This window comes from Entelurus aequoreus, linkage group LG10 (genome assembly GCF_033978785.1).
Source record: "Entelurus aequoreus isolate RoL-2023_Sb linkage group LG10, RoL_Eaeq_v1.1, whole genome shotgun sequence".
NCBI classification, from domain to species: Eukaryota; Metazoa; Chordata; class Actinopteri; order Syngnathiformes; family Syngnathidae; genus Entelurus; species Entelurus aequoreus.
Window position 1 is genome coordinate 61610847 of NC_084740.1, and position 18050 is coordinate 61628896.

The 18050-nt window shown below is 40.2% G+C and overlaps 1 protein-coding gene across 1 annotated transcript; it reads right to left on the bottom strand.

The window, feature by feature from the left end:
• Positions 1-7681: 7681 nt before the first annotated feature.
• LOC133658046 (parathyroid hormone-related protein-like) lies at positions 7682-15470 on the bottom strand. The gene is made up of 3 exons (XM_062059655.1): positions 15166-15470; positions 14965-15084; positions 7682-8630 (listed from the first exon to the last, which is right to left on the bottom strand). The coding sequence occupies exons 2-3, from the start codon at positions 15066-15068 to the stop codon at positions 8246-8248; spliced, it is 489 nt and encodes a 162-aa protein (XP_061915639.1). The 5' UTR covers positions 15069-15084; positions 15166-15470; the 3' UTR covers positions 7682-8245.
• Between the last annotated feature and the right edge of the window lie 2580 nt (positions 15471-18050).

Genomic DNA, 18050 nt, shown 5'->3' on the forward strand with positions numbered 1-18050 from the left:
CCTGGAGCACCTGGATCTTCTTGGCCGGGAGGAACCCTGATGGAAGTATGCCATGGAGCGCCAAATGTCAACTCTTCTATGCTTTGGAATGTAAGAGGTGGCTAATGTTTGACCTTCTCCCACACACTCCTTACTGGACCAGGACTGTTCCCACCACCTGACTTAACTGTTGTCTGGGCGAGTCTCAGATCCATTGCCAGCTCCAGCAAGTCTCCTGCAATATTTGGTATCTCCAGTGTACGGTTGCAAAATTCCGGGAATATTCAAAGTTGGAAACTTTCCATGGGAATTAACGGGAAATTAAGAGGAATAAACATTGAATGCAACATGCTTCATCTTGCCAACCCTCCTGAATTTTCCGGGAAACTCCCGAATTTCAGTGCCTCTCCCGAAAATCTCCCGGGACAACCATTCTCCCGAATTTCTCCCGATTTCCAGCCTTACAACTATATTGGGGGCGTGCCTTAAAGGCACTGCCTTTAGCGTCCTCTCACCTGAAAAGGAGACTATTATATATGTCTCTGTTATCCATAGCTTTATCTATAACCCATAAAGTAGGCAGGCCAAAGCTATTTCTCAGCGTGTGTTTATTCCAGCCGGCACGTTAATACACTGACACACAACATCCCCATTCCCATCATGCATTGCTACAAAACTATGGCAAGTAGTCATGTCCAAAATTTCCAGCCGGACAAAGAATATTGAGGGCACTGCCTTTAGCGTCCTCTCACCTGAAAAGGAGACTATTATATATGTCTCCGTTATCCATAGCTTTATCTATAACCCATAACACGGTGGCGGAGTGGATTTAGTCACTCATGAACGGTCAGAGAAGCACAAGGCAGTATTATGGGCCACCTTACGAGCAACATCCCGTTCTCATTTGCGGATGTTTTCAACAAATCCGTGAAGGATATGTTCCCGGATTCAGAGATCGCTCGCCAGTACTCAAATGGCAGAACAAAAGCTACTCAAATAGTGAAAGGTAAGTGTTATTTTTCTTTTAAAGTAAGCAGCAAGTACAGTACAGTTAGTAGAACAACTGTGTTTTCATTACTGTGTACTGTACTATATATACACTACTGTTCAAAAGTTTGGGGTCACCCAAACAATTTAGTGGAATAGCCTTCATTTCTAAGAACAAGAATAGACTGTCGAGTTTCAGATGAAAGTTCTCTTTTTCTGGCCATTTTTAGCGTTTAATTGACCCCACAAATGTGATGCTCCAGAAAGTCAATCTGCTCAAAGGAAGGTCAGTTTTGTAGCTTCTGTAAGGAGCTAAAGTGTTTTCAGATGTGTGAACATGATTGCACAAGGGTTTTCTAATCATCAATTAGCCTTCTGAGCCAATGAGCAAACACATTGTACCATTGGAACACTGGAGTGATAGTTGCCGGAAATGGGCCTCTATACACCTATGTAGATATTGCACCAAATAGCAGACATTTGCAGCTAGAATAGTCATTTACCACATTAGCAATGTATAGAGTGTATTTCTTTCAAGTTAAGAATAGTTTAAAGTTATCTTCATTGAAAAATAAGGACATTTTAATGTGACCCCAAACTTTTGAACAGTAGTGTATATATAAGAAATACTTTAATTTCAGTGAATTCTAGCTATAAATATAGTCCTCCCCCTTTAAACCCCCCCGGAATACCCCCCAATCTCCTGAAATCGGAGGTCTCAAAGTTGGCAAGTATGAGACAAGTGCCCAATAATATATCTTTATTGTAATTCCCCATTAACTCCCATATACTGGTACTCCTCAGGGCTGTGTACTCTCCCCCTGGCTCTTCTCCCTGTATACAAACTGCTGCACCTCCAGTCACCAATCCGTAAAACTGCTCAAGTTTGCGGATGACACCACCTGCATCGGGCTCATCTCGGATGGCGATGAGTCCGCCTACAGGAGAGAGGTGGACCGGCTGACGTCCTGGTGCAGCCTCAACAACCTGGAGCTGAACGCCCAGAAAACAGTGGAGATGATCATGGACTTCAGGAAAGTCACAGCCCCACCATCCCCCCTCACCCTGATTGACTCTTCCACCCCCGTCCCCAGTGTGGACTCCTTCCGTTTCTTGGGCACCACCATCACCCAGGACCTCAAGTGGGAGCCGACCATCAGCTCCCTCATCAAGAAGGCCCAGGAGAGGATGTACTTCCTGCGGCAGCTGAGGAAACTTAAGGTGCCGACCGAGATGCTGGTGCAGTTTTACTCAGTCATCATAGAGTCCATCCTGACCTCCTCCATCACAGTGTGGTTCTCCGGTGCCACAGTCCAGGATAAGCATCGACTGCAGCGCATGGTACGTGCTGCTGAGAAGGTGATTGGCTGCAAGCTCCCATCCCTCCAGGACCTGTTCTCCTCCAGGACGTGTGGGTCGGATCACAGCTGACTCTTCTCACCCTGGACACAAACTATTCTCCCCTCTCCCCTCAGGCAGGAGACTACGCTCCATCCAGACCCACACCTCCTGCCACCTCAACAGTTTTTTCCCCTCGGCCATCAGGCAAATGAACAATAACTCCTAACAGCAGCTCCTTGAATTCCTTGAATCCCTTCTAAGTCTATCTGATAGCTCAGTCACAGTTCTTTTTATACCAAATATGTGTTATATGTGTTTTATGTTGCACGTTTGCACCAAGAAAAATTCCTAGTTTGTGAACCCGTTCTCAAACAATGGCAATAAAACTATTCTGATTCTGATTCTGATTCTGATATTCCCAGTAATTCCCATGGACGGTGTCCAACTCCGAATAATTAAAAAATGGTCAATATTTCCAAACTTCCTGAGGCAAATTTCGGGGAAACTTTCCAGCCCTTTCCAGCCCCACTCCAGTGTCCATCCTTTCAGCAAGTCTTGGCAAACACGTTTTTTCTAATTGCCTTTTTTAGTGCTGCTTTCTGGGCACTGATTGGACCATGAAGTGAATTTAAGTGAATTATATTTATATAGCGCTTTTCTCTAGAGACAGAATTCTCCAAACTGTTGTAGGGACTTGAGGTGAGGATTTAGAACGGGGGCTGGCCTTGGATTTTCCAGCCAACAAATGGTTTTGCCGAGCAGTTGTCTGATGGACCTGGGCTGGTCAAAAACATCTCCAGTCCCTTCACATCTTCTTCTACTTGACGCTGAGTAACTCAGCAGCAGATCTGGGGCCGTACTTATCAAGCTTCTTAGAGTGCCATTTTACACTTAAGTCCTGAGAATTTGCGAAATTTAGTCCTACTCTCAAACTTAAGAATAAAAGCTTTTTATCAACGTTCTTAAGTCTAAGAATCACTCCTACTCTCCACGATATTTAAGAGACCTTCAGAGGTGTCTTAAGTGGTTAGGAGTTGCCAGCAGGGGACGGCACTGAGGCGAGAGAGACGTGTGCGAACGTTCAGGGAACGGAACAATGTTTTTTGTTTTTTTTGATGACGAGCAGCTGATCAAACGGTATCGTTTAGACAGAGCGGATATTATTTTTGTCACAGATTTAATACTTTTCGATTCTTTGTTGATTTCTGCATGTGGTTGCAGTGGGCTAGTATATATAGAGCCACCCACACCAGTTTCAAATTAGTTGCCTAATTAATGAATTGGAAAGAAAATGTTATGACAGTAGCGTATGTGTGTGGCCGTGAGGTGAGTGACGTCAGTGAGTGTGTGGGCGATAGAAGAGAGGGAGCGGTAGCGTGAGTGCCGGCGGGGACTAGTTTGTTTTGTATTATTTTGTAGTTTATTGTCAAAATATAAACTCCCATTTTCCACTTAAATATTTCCAAGATATTTCTTTATTCTTAGACAACGGATTCCCTTCCGTGATTGGTCATTTCTATGGACACAGAAATGACGTCACCTAAAATTCCGTTTACGGCACATAGTAATGTCGTAATTCAGCTCTGAGTGTGACACTTAAGATTCAGTCCTACACTTCGCTGAACGTGTGAGTAAGACGCTTGATAACTAACTTTTAAGTGCAGCTTTCAGCGAAGAATTTATTTACTCTTAAGTCAACTCTTAGCAGACTTCTTAGGAGTAATTCTAAGAAGCTTGATAAGTGCGGCCCCTGGTCTTCAACGCTTTGGTCTCCGGGTGAATCTTAGGCATCACAAGCCAAGTTGCAGTTGCTGCGAAGGTCCGGTGTGCTGGGTTATTTTTTTACACACCCTCACTAATTGATTGATCAATGAATGACCACAGGTGAGGCTGTGATCTAGGATCAGGTGTGATCTAGGATCAGGTGCATCACAGGATGAGACTTTTGTCTTGGCTCAGTACCAAGCTGTGAAGGTTGGAATGTTTTTGTCTGCTACCAAAACATTCTTTCAAAAGCTGTTGGGATTGAAATGAGTCATTTCTTGTCCAAAAACAAATGATTGAACATATATTTGAGGGGCACTCAAGGTGAACTTGTATCCAACACTTTTGTCAGGACTGCATGACAAGCCAAAACTGGTAAAGATGGATCCAAAACAGCATGAACCTTATTATTTGGCATGGTTTAAGACAGGGGTCGGCAACCTTTACCACTCAAAGAGCCATTTTGGCAAGTTTCACACATTAAAGAAAGTAATGGGAGCCACAAAAATGTTTTTAAAATTTAAAATGAAAAACACCGCATACAAAGCTTAGACGCTTTGTGCTATGTTAACCAGGGGTCTCAGACACACGCACCGGTACGCACTTTAATGTGGGAATTTGATGTTAGTGCAGCCCGCGAGTTTTGGATGAATGTCGCTTGCGTCACACTTGCCAACCCTCTCATTTTTCCCGGGAGACTCCCGAATATCACAGTGTGATGACACTGCATTTGGCGCCCTCTACAGTCTGCCCAATCAGTGTACCTGCTTGGCCACAAGTGGAATGCAGCTTTAGCTTGCTCACGTAAGAGACAGCAAGGCTAGTAAATCAACAGCCACACATCTTACACTGACGGTACCAATACCCAGAATCCCATGCAGCCCTAACTCTTCCGCTCAACCAACCACGAAGAGGGGGGGGGGGGGTTGATGTGTGGGGGGATTTGGTGGTAGCGGGGTGTATAATGTAGACCGGAAGAGTTAGGACTGCATGGGATTCTGGGTAATGGTTGTGTTGTGTTTATGTTGTGTTACAGTGGGATGTTCTCCAGAAATGTGTTTTTCATTCTTTTTTGGTGTGGGTTCACAGTGTGGCGCATATTTGTAACGTAACAATGTTGAAGTTGTTTGATACGGCTACCGTCAGTGTAAGCTGTGTGGCTGATGAGTAAGTATGCTTTGCTGTCTCCTGTGTGAGCAAGTAATAACAACATGCAACATGTGGCTGGCCTGGCATGCTGTAAGTAAATGCTATAGAGGTCAATTACTGTAGTGCAATTAGGGCACGCCCTTTATATAGTAATTACAGTGTTAATAGGATTATTTTTCCCTGGGAGTATTCTATGAGAGACACTGCCATCAATAAGTCTCCTGGGAAAATCGAGGGGGTCGGCATGCATGTAGCTGAGCCGCATCAGAGTGGTCAAGGAGCCGCATGCGGCTCCGGAGCCGCGGGTTGCCGACCCCTGGTTTAAGAGGACATTGGAACAACATCCAGAGGTCAAAGGAGGAGGACACACATAACAGGTCCCCTTTAAAAACAAACTTCATCACTGCAAATGTTTACATTTATTTAGGGAGAGCATTTTGGAAACATTTTTACTTTGCAAATTGTCTTTAATAACCCCCCAAAATGTGCTTTCTAAATTGTTGCTTATTTATTTGTACCAAATCCTACTAAAACAACAAATGCAATCTTGTCTAATTGATGTTTCCACGTAGTAAAATAATATTATTTTCATTAAACACAATTTTATCTAATAACCTCCAAAATATTTGCATATTTCTTCTGTTTAATTTTTTGGTTTTTATGAAATTGCACTAAACTAATGAGGTTTTATTTTTATGTTTCTATGGGCAAAAAAAGTATGTCTATGTTTCCATCAAACAAATATATATATATATATATATATATATATATATATATATATATATATATATATATATATATATATATATATATATATATATGTATATATATATATATATATATATATATATATATATATATATATATATATATATATATATATAAATGATAAATGGGTTGTACTTGTATAGCGCTTTTCTACCTTCAAGGTACTCAAAGTGCTTTGACACTATTTCCACATTCAGAATCAGAATCAGAATCAGAATCAGAATAGTTTTATTGCCATTGTTTGAGAACGGGTTCACAAACTAGGAATTTTTCACGGCGGGAGCTGCCATGCGAGGCGCTAACCAGCAGCCATCAGGAGCAAGGGTGAAGTGTCTTGCCCAAGGACACAACGGACATGACTAGGATGGTAGAAGGTGGGGATTGAACCCCACCTTCTATATATATATATATATATATATATATATATATGTATATATATATATATATATATATATATATATATATATATATATATATATATATATATATATATATATATATATATATATATATATATATATATATATATATATATAATACAAATAAAACCTCATTAGTTTAGTGCAATTTAATAAAAAAAAAAAATTTAAACAAGAAATATGGAAATATTTTAAAGGTTAATAGATAAAATGTATATATATATATATATATATATATATATATATATATATATATATATATATATATATATATAATACAAATAAAACCTCATTAGTTTAGTGCAATTTAATAAAAAAAAAATTTTAAACAAGAAATATGGAAATATTTTAAAGGTTAATAGATAAAATGTATTTATATATATATATATATATATATATATATATATATATATATATATATATATATATATATATATATATATATATATATATATATATATATATATATATATATATATATATATATATATATATATATATATATATATATAAAAATAAAACCTCATTAGTTTAGTGCAATTTAATACCAAAAAAAATTTAAACAGAAGAAATATGGAAATATTTTGAAGGTTAATAGATAAAATGTATATATATATATATATATATATATATATATATATATATATATATATATATATATATATATATATATATATATATATATATATATATAAATATATATATATATAAATATATATATATATATATATATATATATATATATATATATATATATATATATATATATATATATATAAATATATATATATATATATATATATATATATATATATATATATATATATATATATATAATCAAAATAAAACCTCATTAGTTTAGTGCAATTTAATACCAAAAAAATTTTAAACAGAAGAAATATGCAAATATTTTGAAGGTTAATAGATAAAATGTATATATATATATATATATATATATATATATATATATATATATGTATATATATATATATATATTTTTTTTAAAGGAAGCTTCTATCTAATAAATTACAAATCTTGTGTCTTTTTGTTTTTGAATTACAAATATTCTACTGTATTATGTTCCAATCGCAGCACATTTTTTTTGTGCCAAATTCTACTAAACTAACTAAAAATAGATCAAATTGTGGCAAATTTATCTGAACAGATTTCAAGAAAGAAAATACATCCATAAAAATATCCATCTTTGCTCTCAGAATTGTTCAGTGGACCCAAGATGTTTGACAGAGTCTATAAATTTGCTGAAAACCCTGTTTTTTTGTCCAGAAAATGCAAGATTATAATAATGGCATCCAAATAAATGATAGCAGGGGCTTGAGAAAGCAAAGCAGCACTAATCAGTCCTTATAACTACATTTTTAATGCTTGATGATGAATAATAACGTACATTTATAAGCTCTCAGTGCAAGTCAAGAACATTAAATGACTGACAGCCCCCGACTCCTTCTATAAAAATATAAACTATATACGTGATGAGAGTGGGTTGGACAATAAATTACCTCCAGGAGAGATCTTAGGCGGGAAAGGAAAGCGGGACCACAAAAGAACATCCATGTACGTGACAGAACTAAAGTGCATTATGGATTCAGTCAGCAGCACCACCATACATTCACCAAATAAATAGAGACTTTCAAAAAGGAAATAAATTATGGCGGATGTTCCAGGTGATGGTTGTGAAGGTTGTCCAAATAAATATGGAGATGTTGGAACTGAGAGGTGCCATTAAAAAATACAAAGGCAAAAAAAAAATCTATCATACAAGCAAAAGGCCGCAAAAGGAGCCCCGGTTGGTGTCAGTGTCTTCTGGTGCTCCACCCGTCTCAGCCTCCAGTCCGAGCCGAGCGGGCCCGCCTGCGCTTCTTGTCGCCCTCTCGGCGCCGGCCCAGCCTGGCCTTTTTTTTCCTCTTGGTGGCCACCTTCAGCGGCTGGTCCTTGTAAGCCAGCGCCTTGTTGGTCTCCTGCGGCAGGTTGGGGCCCTCCTGCTCGGGCCGGAACCTGTGGGGGAGGTTCTTGGTGGCCTCCGGGGGCTTCTGGAGGTGGAGGTCGTTCCCGCTGAAGTCGGGGGTCCTGTTCTGCACGGGCGGCGACTGCTCGCGGGCCGTGTGCACCTCGTCCAGCAGCTCCTGCAGCCACAGGCGGCGCTTGAACTCCTGCATGCTGCGGCCCTTGTCGTGCATCAGCTGGGCGTGGCTCACCGACCTCCTCCTGCCAACATAGACAAAGTCAGGGTTTTTGCATGAGGAGAGATGTTTGTTTTCAACACCTCACGGAGCCCTACTGTGTCTGCATTAAAGGCCTACTGAAAGCCACTACTAGCGACCACGCAGTCTGATAGTTTATATATCAATGATGAAATCTTAACATTGCAACACATGCCAATACGGCCGTGTTAACTTATAAAGTGACATTTTAAAATTCCCGCCACACTTCCGGTTGAAAATCTCCTTTGGATATGACTTATGCGCGTGACGTCACAAAATCCACGGAAGTGGTTGGACCCCATCGGACCCGATACAAAAACCTCTTGTTTTCTTCGACAAAATTCCACAGTATTCTGGACTTCTGTGTTGGTGAATCTTTTGCAATTTGTTTAATGAACAATGGAGGCTGCAAAGAAGAACGTTGTAGGTGGGATCGATCGGTGTATTAGCGGCTAAGTACAATACTTACAGCAACACAACAAGGACTACTTACCCTGATAGAAGACGCCTAGCTGATGCTTGCCGCCAAACCCACGGATGAAGTCCTTCGTCGCGCCGTCGATCGCTGGAACGCAGGTGAGCACGGCTGTTGATGGGAAGATGAGGGCTGGCTGGCGTAGGTGGAGCGCTAATGTTTTATCATAGTTCTGTGAGGTCCGGTTGCTAAGTTGCTAAATTAGCCTTAGCGTCGTTAGCAACAGCATTGTTAAGCCTTACCAGGCTGAGAATTTTTAACCGTGTAGTTACATGTACATGGTTTAATAGTATTGTTGGTCTTCTGTCTATCCTTCCAGTCAGGGGTTTATTTATTTTGTTTCTATCTTCATTTGAGAACGATGCTAGCATGTTAGCTCAGTAGCTAAGTGTGTCACCGATGTATTGTCTTGGAGATAAAAGTCACTTTAAATGTCCATTTCGCGTTCTCGACTCTCATTTTCAAGAGGATATAGTATCCGAGGTGGTTTAAAATACAAATCCGTGATACACAATAGAAAAAGGAGAGAGTACATAGTTCTGTGAGTTCCGGTTGCTAAGTTGCTAAATTAGCCTTAGCGTGGTTAGCAACAGCATTGTTAATCCTTACCAGGCTGACAATTTTTAACCATGTAGTTACATGTACATGGTTTAATAGTATTGTTGGTCTTCTGTCTATCCTTCCAGTCAGGGGTTTATTTATTTTGTTTCTATCTTCATTTGAGAACGATGCTAGCACGTTAGCTCAGTAGCTAAGTGTGTCACCGATGTATTGCCGTGGAGATAAAAGTCACTTTAAATGTCCATTTCGCGTTCTCGACTCTCATTTTCAAGAGGATATAGTATCCGAGGTGGTTTAAAATACAAATCCGTGATACACAATAGAAAAAGGAGAGAGTACATAGTTCTGTGAGTTCCGGTTGCTAAGTTGCTAAATTAGCCTTAGCGTCGTTAGCAACAGCATTGTTAAGCCTTACCAGGCTGAGAATTTTTAACCGTGTAGTTACATGTACATGGTTTAATAGTATTGTTGGTCTTCTGTCTATCCTTCCAGTCAGGGGTTTATTTATTTTGTTTCTATCTTCATTTGAGAACGATGCTAGCACGTTAGCTCAGTAGCTAAGTTTGTCACCGATGTATTGTCGTGGAGATAAAAGTCACTTTAAATGTCCATTTCGTGTTCTCGACTCTCATTTTCAAGAGGATATAGTATCCGAGGTGGTTTAAAATACAAATCCGTGATACACAATAGAAAAAGGAGAGAGTACATAGTTCTGTGAGTTCCGGTTGCTAAGTTGCTAAATTAGCCTTAGCGTCGTTAGCAACAGCATTGTTAAGCCTTACCAGGCTGAGAATTTTTAACCATGTAGTTACATGTACATGGTTTAATAGTATTGTTGGTCTTCTGTCTATCCTTCCAGTCAGGGGTTTATTTATTTTGTTTCTATCTTCATTTGAGAACGATGCTAGCACGTTAGCTCAGTAGCTAAGTGTGTCACCGATGTATTGTCGTGGAGATAAAAGTCACTTTAAATGTCCATTTCGCGTTCTCGACTCTCATTTTCAAGAGGATATAGTATCTGAGGTGGTTTAAAATACAAATCCGTGATACACATTAGAAAAAGGAGAGAGTACATAGTTCTGTGAGTTCCGGTTGCTAAGTTGCTAAATTAGCCTTAGCGTCGTTAGCAACAGCATTGTTAAGCCTTACCAGGCTGAGAATTTTTAACCGTGTAGTTACATGTACATGGTTTAATAGTATTGTTGGTCTTCTGTCTATCCTTCCAGTCAGGGGTTTATTTATTTTGTTTCTATCTTCATTTGAGAACGATGCTAGCACGTTAGCTCAGTAGCTAAGTGTGTCACCGATGTATTGTCGTGGAGATAAAAGTCACTTTAAATGTCCATTTCGCGTTCTCGACTCTCATTTTCAAGAGGATATAGTATCTGAGGTGGTTTAAAATACAAATCTGTGATACACATTAGAAAAAGGAGAGAGTACATAGTTCTGTGAGTTCCGGTTGCTAAGTTGCTAAATTAGCCTTAGCGTGGTTAGCAACAGCATTGTTAAGCCTTACCAGGCTGAGAATTTTTAACCGTGTAGTTACATGTACATGGTTTAATAGTATTGTTGGTCTTCTGTCTATCCTTCCAGTCAGGGGTTTATTTATTTTGTTTCTATCTTCATTTGAGAACGATGCTAGCACGTTAGCTCAGTAGCTAAGTGTGTCACCGATGTATTGTCGTGGAGATAAAAGTCACTTTAAATGTCCATTTCGCGTTCTCGACTCTCATTTTCAAGAGGATATAGTATCCGAGGTGGTTTAAAATACAAATCCGTGATACACAATAGAAAAAGGAGAGAGTACATAGTTCTGTGAGTTCCGGTTGCTAAGTTGCTAAATTAGCCTTAGCGTCGTTAGCAACAGCATTGTTAAGCCTTACCAGGCTGAGAATTTTTAACCGTGTAGTTACATGTACATGGTTTAATAGTATTGTTGGTCTTCTGTCTATCCTTCCAGTCAGGGGTTTATTTCTTTTGTTTCTATCTTCATTTGAGAACGATGCTAGCACGTTAGCTCAGTAGCTAAGTGTGTCACCGATGTATTGTTGTGGAGATAAAAGTCACTTTAAATGTCCATTTCGCGTTCTCGACTCTCATTTTCAAGAGGATATAGTATCCGAGGTGGTTTAAAATACAAATCCGTGATACACAATAGAAAAAGGAGAGAGTACATAGTTCTGTGAGTTCCGGTTGCTAAGTTGCTAAATTAGCCTTAGCGTCGTTAGCAACAGCATTGTTAAGCCTTACCAGGCTGAGAATTTTTAACCGTGTAGTTACATGTACATGGTTTAATAGTATTGTTGGTCTTCTGTCTATCCTTCCAGTCAGGGGTTTATTTCTTTTGTTTCTATCTTCATTTGAGAACGATGCTAGCACGTTAGCTCAGTAGCTAAGTGTGTCACCGATGTATTGTTGTGGAGATAAAAGTCACTTTAAATGTCCATTTCGCGTTCTCGACTCTCATTTTCAAGAGGATATAGTATCCGAGGTGGTTTAAAATACAAATCCGTGATACACAATATAAAAAGGAGAGAGTACATAGTTCTGTGAGTTCCGGTTGCTAAGTTGCTAAATTAGCCTTAGCGTCGTTAGCAACAGCATTGTTAAGCCTTACCAGGCTGAGAATTTTTAACCGTGTAGTTACATGTACATGGTTTAATAGTATTGTTGGTCTTCTGTCTATCCTTCCAGTCAGGGGTTTATTTATTTTGTTTCTATCTTCATTTGAGAACGATGCTAGCACGTTAGCTCAGTAGCTAAGTGTGTCACCGATGTATTGTCGTGGAGATAAAAGTCACTTTAAATGTCCATTTCGTGTTCTCGACTCTCATTTTCAAGAGGATATAGTATCCGAGGTGGTTTAAAATACAAATCCGTGATACACAATAGAAAAAGGAGAGAGTACATAGTTCTGTGAGTTCCGGTTGCTAAGTTGCTAAATTAGCCTTAGCGTCGTTAGCAACAGCATTGTTAAGCCTTACCAGGCTGAGAATTTTTAACCATGTAGTTACATGTACATGGTTTAATAGTATTGTTGGTCTTCTGTCTATCCTTCCAGTCAGGGGTTTATTTATTTTGTTTCTATCTTCATTTGAGAACGATGCTAGCACGTTAGCTCAGTAGCTAAGTGTGTCACCGATGTATTGTCGTGGAGATAAAAGTCACTTTAAATGTCCATTTCGCGTTCTCGACTCTCATTTTCAAGAGGATATAGTATCTGAGGTGGTTTAAAATACAAATCTGTGATACACATTAGAAAAAGGAGAGAGTACATAGTTCTGTGAGTTCCGGTTGCTAAGTTGCTAAATTAGCCTTAGCGTGGTTAGCAACAGCATTGTTAAGCCTTACCAGGCTGAGAATTTTTAACCGTGTAGTTACATGTACATGGTTTAATAGTATTGTTGGTCTTCTGTCTATCCTTCCAGTCAGGGGTTTATTTATTTTGTTTCTATCTTCATTTGAGAACGATGCTAGCACGTTAGCTCAGTAGCTAAGTGTGTCACCGATGTATTGTCGTGGAGATAAAAGTCACTTTAAATGTCCATTTCGCGTTCTCGACTCTCATTTTCAAGAGGATATAGTATCCGAGGTGGTTTAAAATACAAATCCGTGATACACAATAGAAAAAGGAGAGAGTACATAGTTCTGTGAGTTCCGGTTGCTAAGTTGCTAAATTAGCCTTAGCGTCGTTAGCAACAGCATTGTTAAGCCTTACCAGGCTGAGAATTTTTAACCGTGTAGTTACATGTACATGGTTTAATAGTATTGTTGGTCTTCTGTCTATCCTTCCAGTCAGGGGTTTATTTCTTTTGTTTCTATCTTCATTTGAGAACGATGCTAGCACGTTAGCTCAGTAGCTAAGTGTGTCACCGATGTATTGTTGTGGAGATAAAAGTCACTTTAAATGTCCATTTCGCGTTCTCGACTCTCATTTTCAAGAGGATATAGTATCCGAGGTGGTTTAAAATACAAATCCGTGATACACAATAGAAAAAGGAGAGAGTACATAGTTCTGTGAGTTCCGGTTGCTAAGTTGCTAAATTAGCCTTAGCGTCGTTAGCAACAGCATTGTTAAGCCTTACCAGGCTGAGAATTTTTAACCGTGTAGTTACATGTACATGGTTTAATAGTATTGTTGGTCTTCTGTCTATCCTTCCAGTCAGGGGTTTATTTCTTTTGTTTCTATCTTCATTTGAGAACGATGCTAGCACGTTAGCTCAGTAGCTAAGTGTGTCACCGATGTATTGTTGTGGAGATAAAAGTCACTTTAAATGTCCATTTCGCGTTCTCGACTCTCATTTTCAAGAGGATATAGTATCCGAGGTGGTTTAAAATACAAATCCGTGATACACAATATAAAAAGGAGAGAGTACATAGTTCTGTGAGTTCCGGTTGATAAGTTGCTAAATTAGCCTTAGCGTCGTTAGCAACAGCATTGTTAAGCCTTACCAGGCTGAGAATTTTTAACCTTGTAGTTACATGTACATGGTTTAATAGTATTGTTGGTCTTCTGTCTATCCTTCCAGTCAGGGGTTTATTTCTTTTGTTTCTATCTTCATTTGAGAACGATGCTAGCACGTTAGCTCAGTAGCTAAGTGTGTCACCGATGTATTGTCGTAGAGATAAAAGTCACTTTAAATGTCCATTTCGCGTTCTCGACTCTCATTTTCAAGAGGATATAGTATCCGAGGTGGTTTAAAATACAAATCCGTGATCCACAATAGAAAAAGGAGAGAGTGTGGAATCCAATGAGCCAGCTTGTACCTAAGTTACGGTCAGAGCGAAAAAAGATACGTCCATCACTGCCTCTCAAGTCCTTCACTGTAACGTTCCTCATCTACGAATCTTTCATCCTCGCTCAAATTAATGGGGTAATCGTCACTTTCTCGGTCCGAATCTCTCTCGCTCCATTGTAAACAATGGGGAATTGTGAGTAATACTAGCTCCGGTGACGTCACGCTACTTCCGGTACAGGCAAGGCTTTTTTTTATCAGCGAGCAAAAGTTGCGAACTTTATCGTCGATTTTCTCTACTAAATCCTTTCAGCAAAAATATGGCAATATCGCGAAATGATCAAGTATGACACATAGAATGGATCTGCTATTCCCGTTTAAATAAAAAAAAAATCATTTCAGTAGGCCTTTAAGTGGGACAGATGTCAGTGGAGGCCAGTAGGGGGCAGCATAAACAAGTGTTGCTTGAGCTCAAACCTGCAGAGTCCAGAGTCTTCTCCGGACTAAAACTTGATGGAATTTTCTCACACACTGGAATCGGCGCATAAAAAGTGCAAAACACTCACATTCTGCTACTCGCTCCATCCAGCGGCATCCCGTGAGGCGTCACCGGAGAACACAGCAAGAACACGGCCAAAGTCCACTGATGAAGTAAGACCGCCGAGCACATCCTTCCACCCGAAAGTCTGCAAAACAAACCTTTTTTTTTTCTTGCTTCTAACGGAGCATTTTTGCATTTGGCAGCCATTAATGAGAGGCACACTTACATGTTGATTTTGAAAAGATCCTTCAAAGACGATCCCCTTGTTGCTACGATGAGAAGCAGGTCTTAGGACTTGTGTGCCTGTCCATTGGTCTGAGGGCAGCCTGGGGAAACCCCCCTCCGGTCTTTTGCGTTCATTTGCCTCCCCACAGTGGACTATTTCTTTCTCCCAGGTGTCCCAATTAAAAAAGCAAAAGCAGGATCAGGATAGTCGCGCGGCAGCAGCCCACCAGCTGCACTCCGGTCTGAGGTGGTCTCATGAAGAGCGGAGCATCTTCTGCGGTGGTCCGCATGCACACCCAGCTTCTGAGAGGCTTTTTTCACTCTGAGTCAGCCTGTGTCTGAGAGGAGGGGAGGGGGGACTCCAAAGTTTTGGGTTTGAAGATGCAGGCACCACCTCGACCTACCAGTTTGTGCCTCGCACCCTCCCCCGTCCTGGGAGCCCCCGCCTCTCCTCGCTTATCCCCTCCTTGGCACTCACCTGCAGCTCACAGGCCCCCGGGTCAGAGTCTCTTGGCATCTGGATGTGGACCAGCATCTCAGCCCCTCTGGCTCGCAAGGAATCAAGATGTCACCAGGACTGCGATACGGGCGGCGGTCACACCGCTGAAGTACCTCATTTGTAAGCCAGCCAACATCCGAGCAGTCACTCACTTCTTGTGGCAGACTTTCTTACAAACCCCGTTTCCATATGAGTTGGGAAATGGTGTTAAATGTAAATATAAACGGAATACAATGATTTGCAAATCCTTTTCAAGCCATATTCAGTTGAATATGCTACAAAGACAACATATTTCATGTTCAAACTCATAAACATTTTTTTTTTTTTGCAAATAATCATTAACTTTAGAATTTGATGGCAGCAACACGTGACAAAGAAGTTGGGAAAGGTGGCAATAAATACTGATAAAGTTGAGGAATGCTCATCAAACACTTATTTGGAACATCCCACAGGTGAACAGGCTAATTGGGAACAGGTGGGTGCCATGATTGGGTATAAAAGTAGATTCCATGAAATGCTCAGTCATTCACAAACAAGGATGGGGCGAGGGTCACCACTTTGTCAACAAATGCCTGAGCAAATTGTTGAACAGTTTAAGAACAACCTTTCTCAAGCAGCTATTGCAAGGAATTTAGGGATTTCACCATCTACGCTCCGTAATATCATCAAAGGGTTCAGAGAATGTGGAGAAATCACTGCACGTAAGCAGCTAAGCCCGTGACCTTCCATCCCTCAGGCTGTACTGCATCAACAAGTGACATCAGTGTGTAAAGGATATCACCACATGGGCTCAGGAACACTTCAGAAAACCACTGTCAGTAACTACAGTTGGTGGCTACATCTGTAAGTGCAAGTTAAAACTCTCCTATGCAAGGCGAAAACCGTTTATCAACAACACCCAGAAACGCCGTCGGCTTCGCTGGGCCCGAGCTCATCTAAGATGGACTGATACAAAGTGGAAAAGTGTTCTGTGGTCTGACGAGTCCACATTTCAAATTGTTTTTGGAAACTGTGGACGTCGTGTCCTCCGGACCAAGGAGGAAAAGAACCATCTGGATTGTTCTAGGGTGAAAGTGTAAAAGGCAGCATGTGTGATGGTATGGGGGTGTATTAGTGGCCAAGACATGGGTAACTTACACATCTGTGAAGGCACCATTAATGCTGAAAGGTATATACAGCTTTTGGAGCAACATATGTTGCCATCCAAACAACGTTACCATGGACGCCCCTGCTTATTTCAGCAAGACAATACCAAGTAGACTGGCCTGCCTGTAGTCCAGACCTGTCTCCCATTGAAAATGTGTGGCACCTAAAATAGCAGAAGGGAGACCCCCGGACTGTTGAACAACTTAAGCTGTACATCAAGCAAGAATGGGAAAGAATTCCACTTCAAAAATGTGTCTCCTCAGTTCCCAAACCTTTACTGAGTGTTGTTAAAAGGAAAGGCCATGTAACACAGTGGTGAACATGCCCTTTCCCAACTACTTTGGCACGTGTTGCAGCCATGAAATTCTAAGTTCATTATTATTTGCAAAAAAAAATAAAAATGTATGAGTTTGAACATGAAATATGTTGTCTTTGTAGCATATTCAACTGAATATGGCTTGAAAAGGATTAGCAAATCATTGTATTCCGTTTATATTTACATCTAACACCATTTCCCAACTCATATGGAAACAGGGTTTGTACAAGCCCTGGGAAAATATGCGATAAGCAGTCTTGGTTCAGTTGTTGAATTGTGTAGAGAAATATCACAAACATTCAGGCTTTAAGAGAGACTAAAATACGCCAAGAATATAATTGTGGTAGTCACTCTCAGTTTCAAGTGTAGGTCAAGCAGAGTGAAAAAGTTATGGAATCATGACAAACCAAACAAACACACCACTAGTACTAAGTTGCACCACCTCTGGCTTTTATGACTGTCAGCTTCAAACACTGATGGCATCAAATGAGCAGACAAGAAGCAAGGAATCATGCAGAGACAGAGTTCAATTTAGCTGGAGGAGACACGTGTTTTGGGCTGTATTCTAGTTACACATCCAAACTACCTTCTAAAAGTCAAGCCTCCTCTATTTATTTGGAAGGGCCCTATTACATCACTGAAGCTGTCGCTGAGGGAAGGAAGGGGGTCATCTCCACAACTCCACTTAGACACTATATATCAGGGGTCACCAACGCGGTGCCCGCGGGCACCAGGTAGCCCGTAAGGACCAGATGAGTAGCCCGCTGGCCTGTTGTAAAAATAGCTCAAATAGCAGCACTTACCAGTGAGCTGCCTCTATTTTTTAAATTGTATTTATTTACTAGCAAGCTGGTCTCGCTTTGCCCGACATTTTTAATTCTAAGAGAGACAAAACTCAAATAGAATTTGAAAATCCAAGAAAATA

Coding starts and splice junctions, on each gene's coding strand:
- LOC133658046 (XM_062059655.1), bottom strand. CDS start 15,068: ATGTGCTCGGCGGTCTTACTTCATCAGTGGACTTTGGCCGTGTTCTTG. Junction 8,631..14,964: donor GATGGAGCGAGTAGCAGAAT/GTGAGTGTTTTG, acceptor CTATGTTGGCAG/GAGGAGGTCGGTGAGCCACG.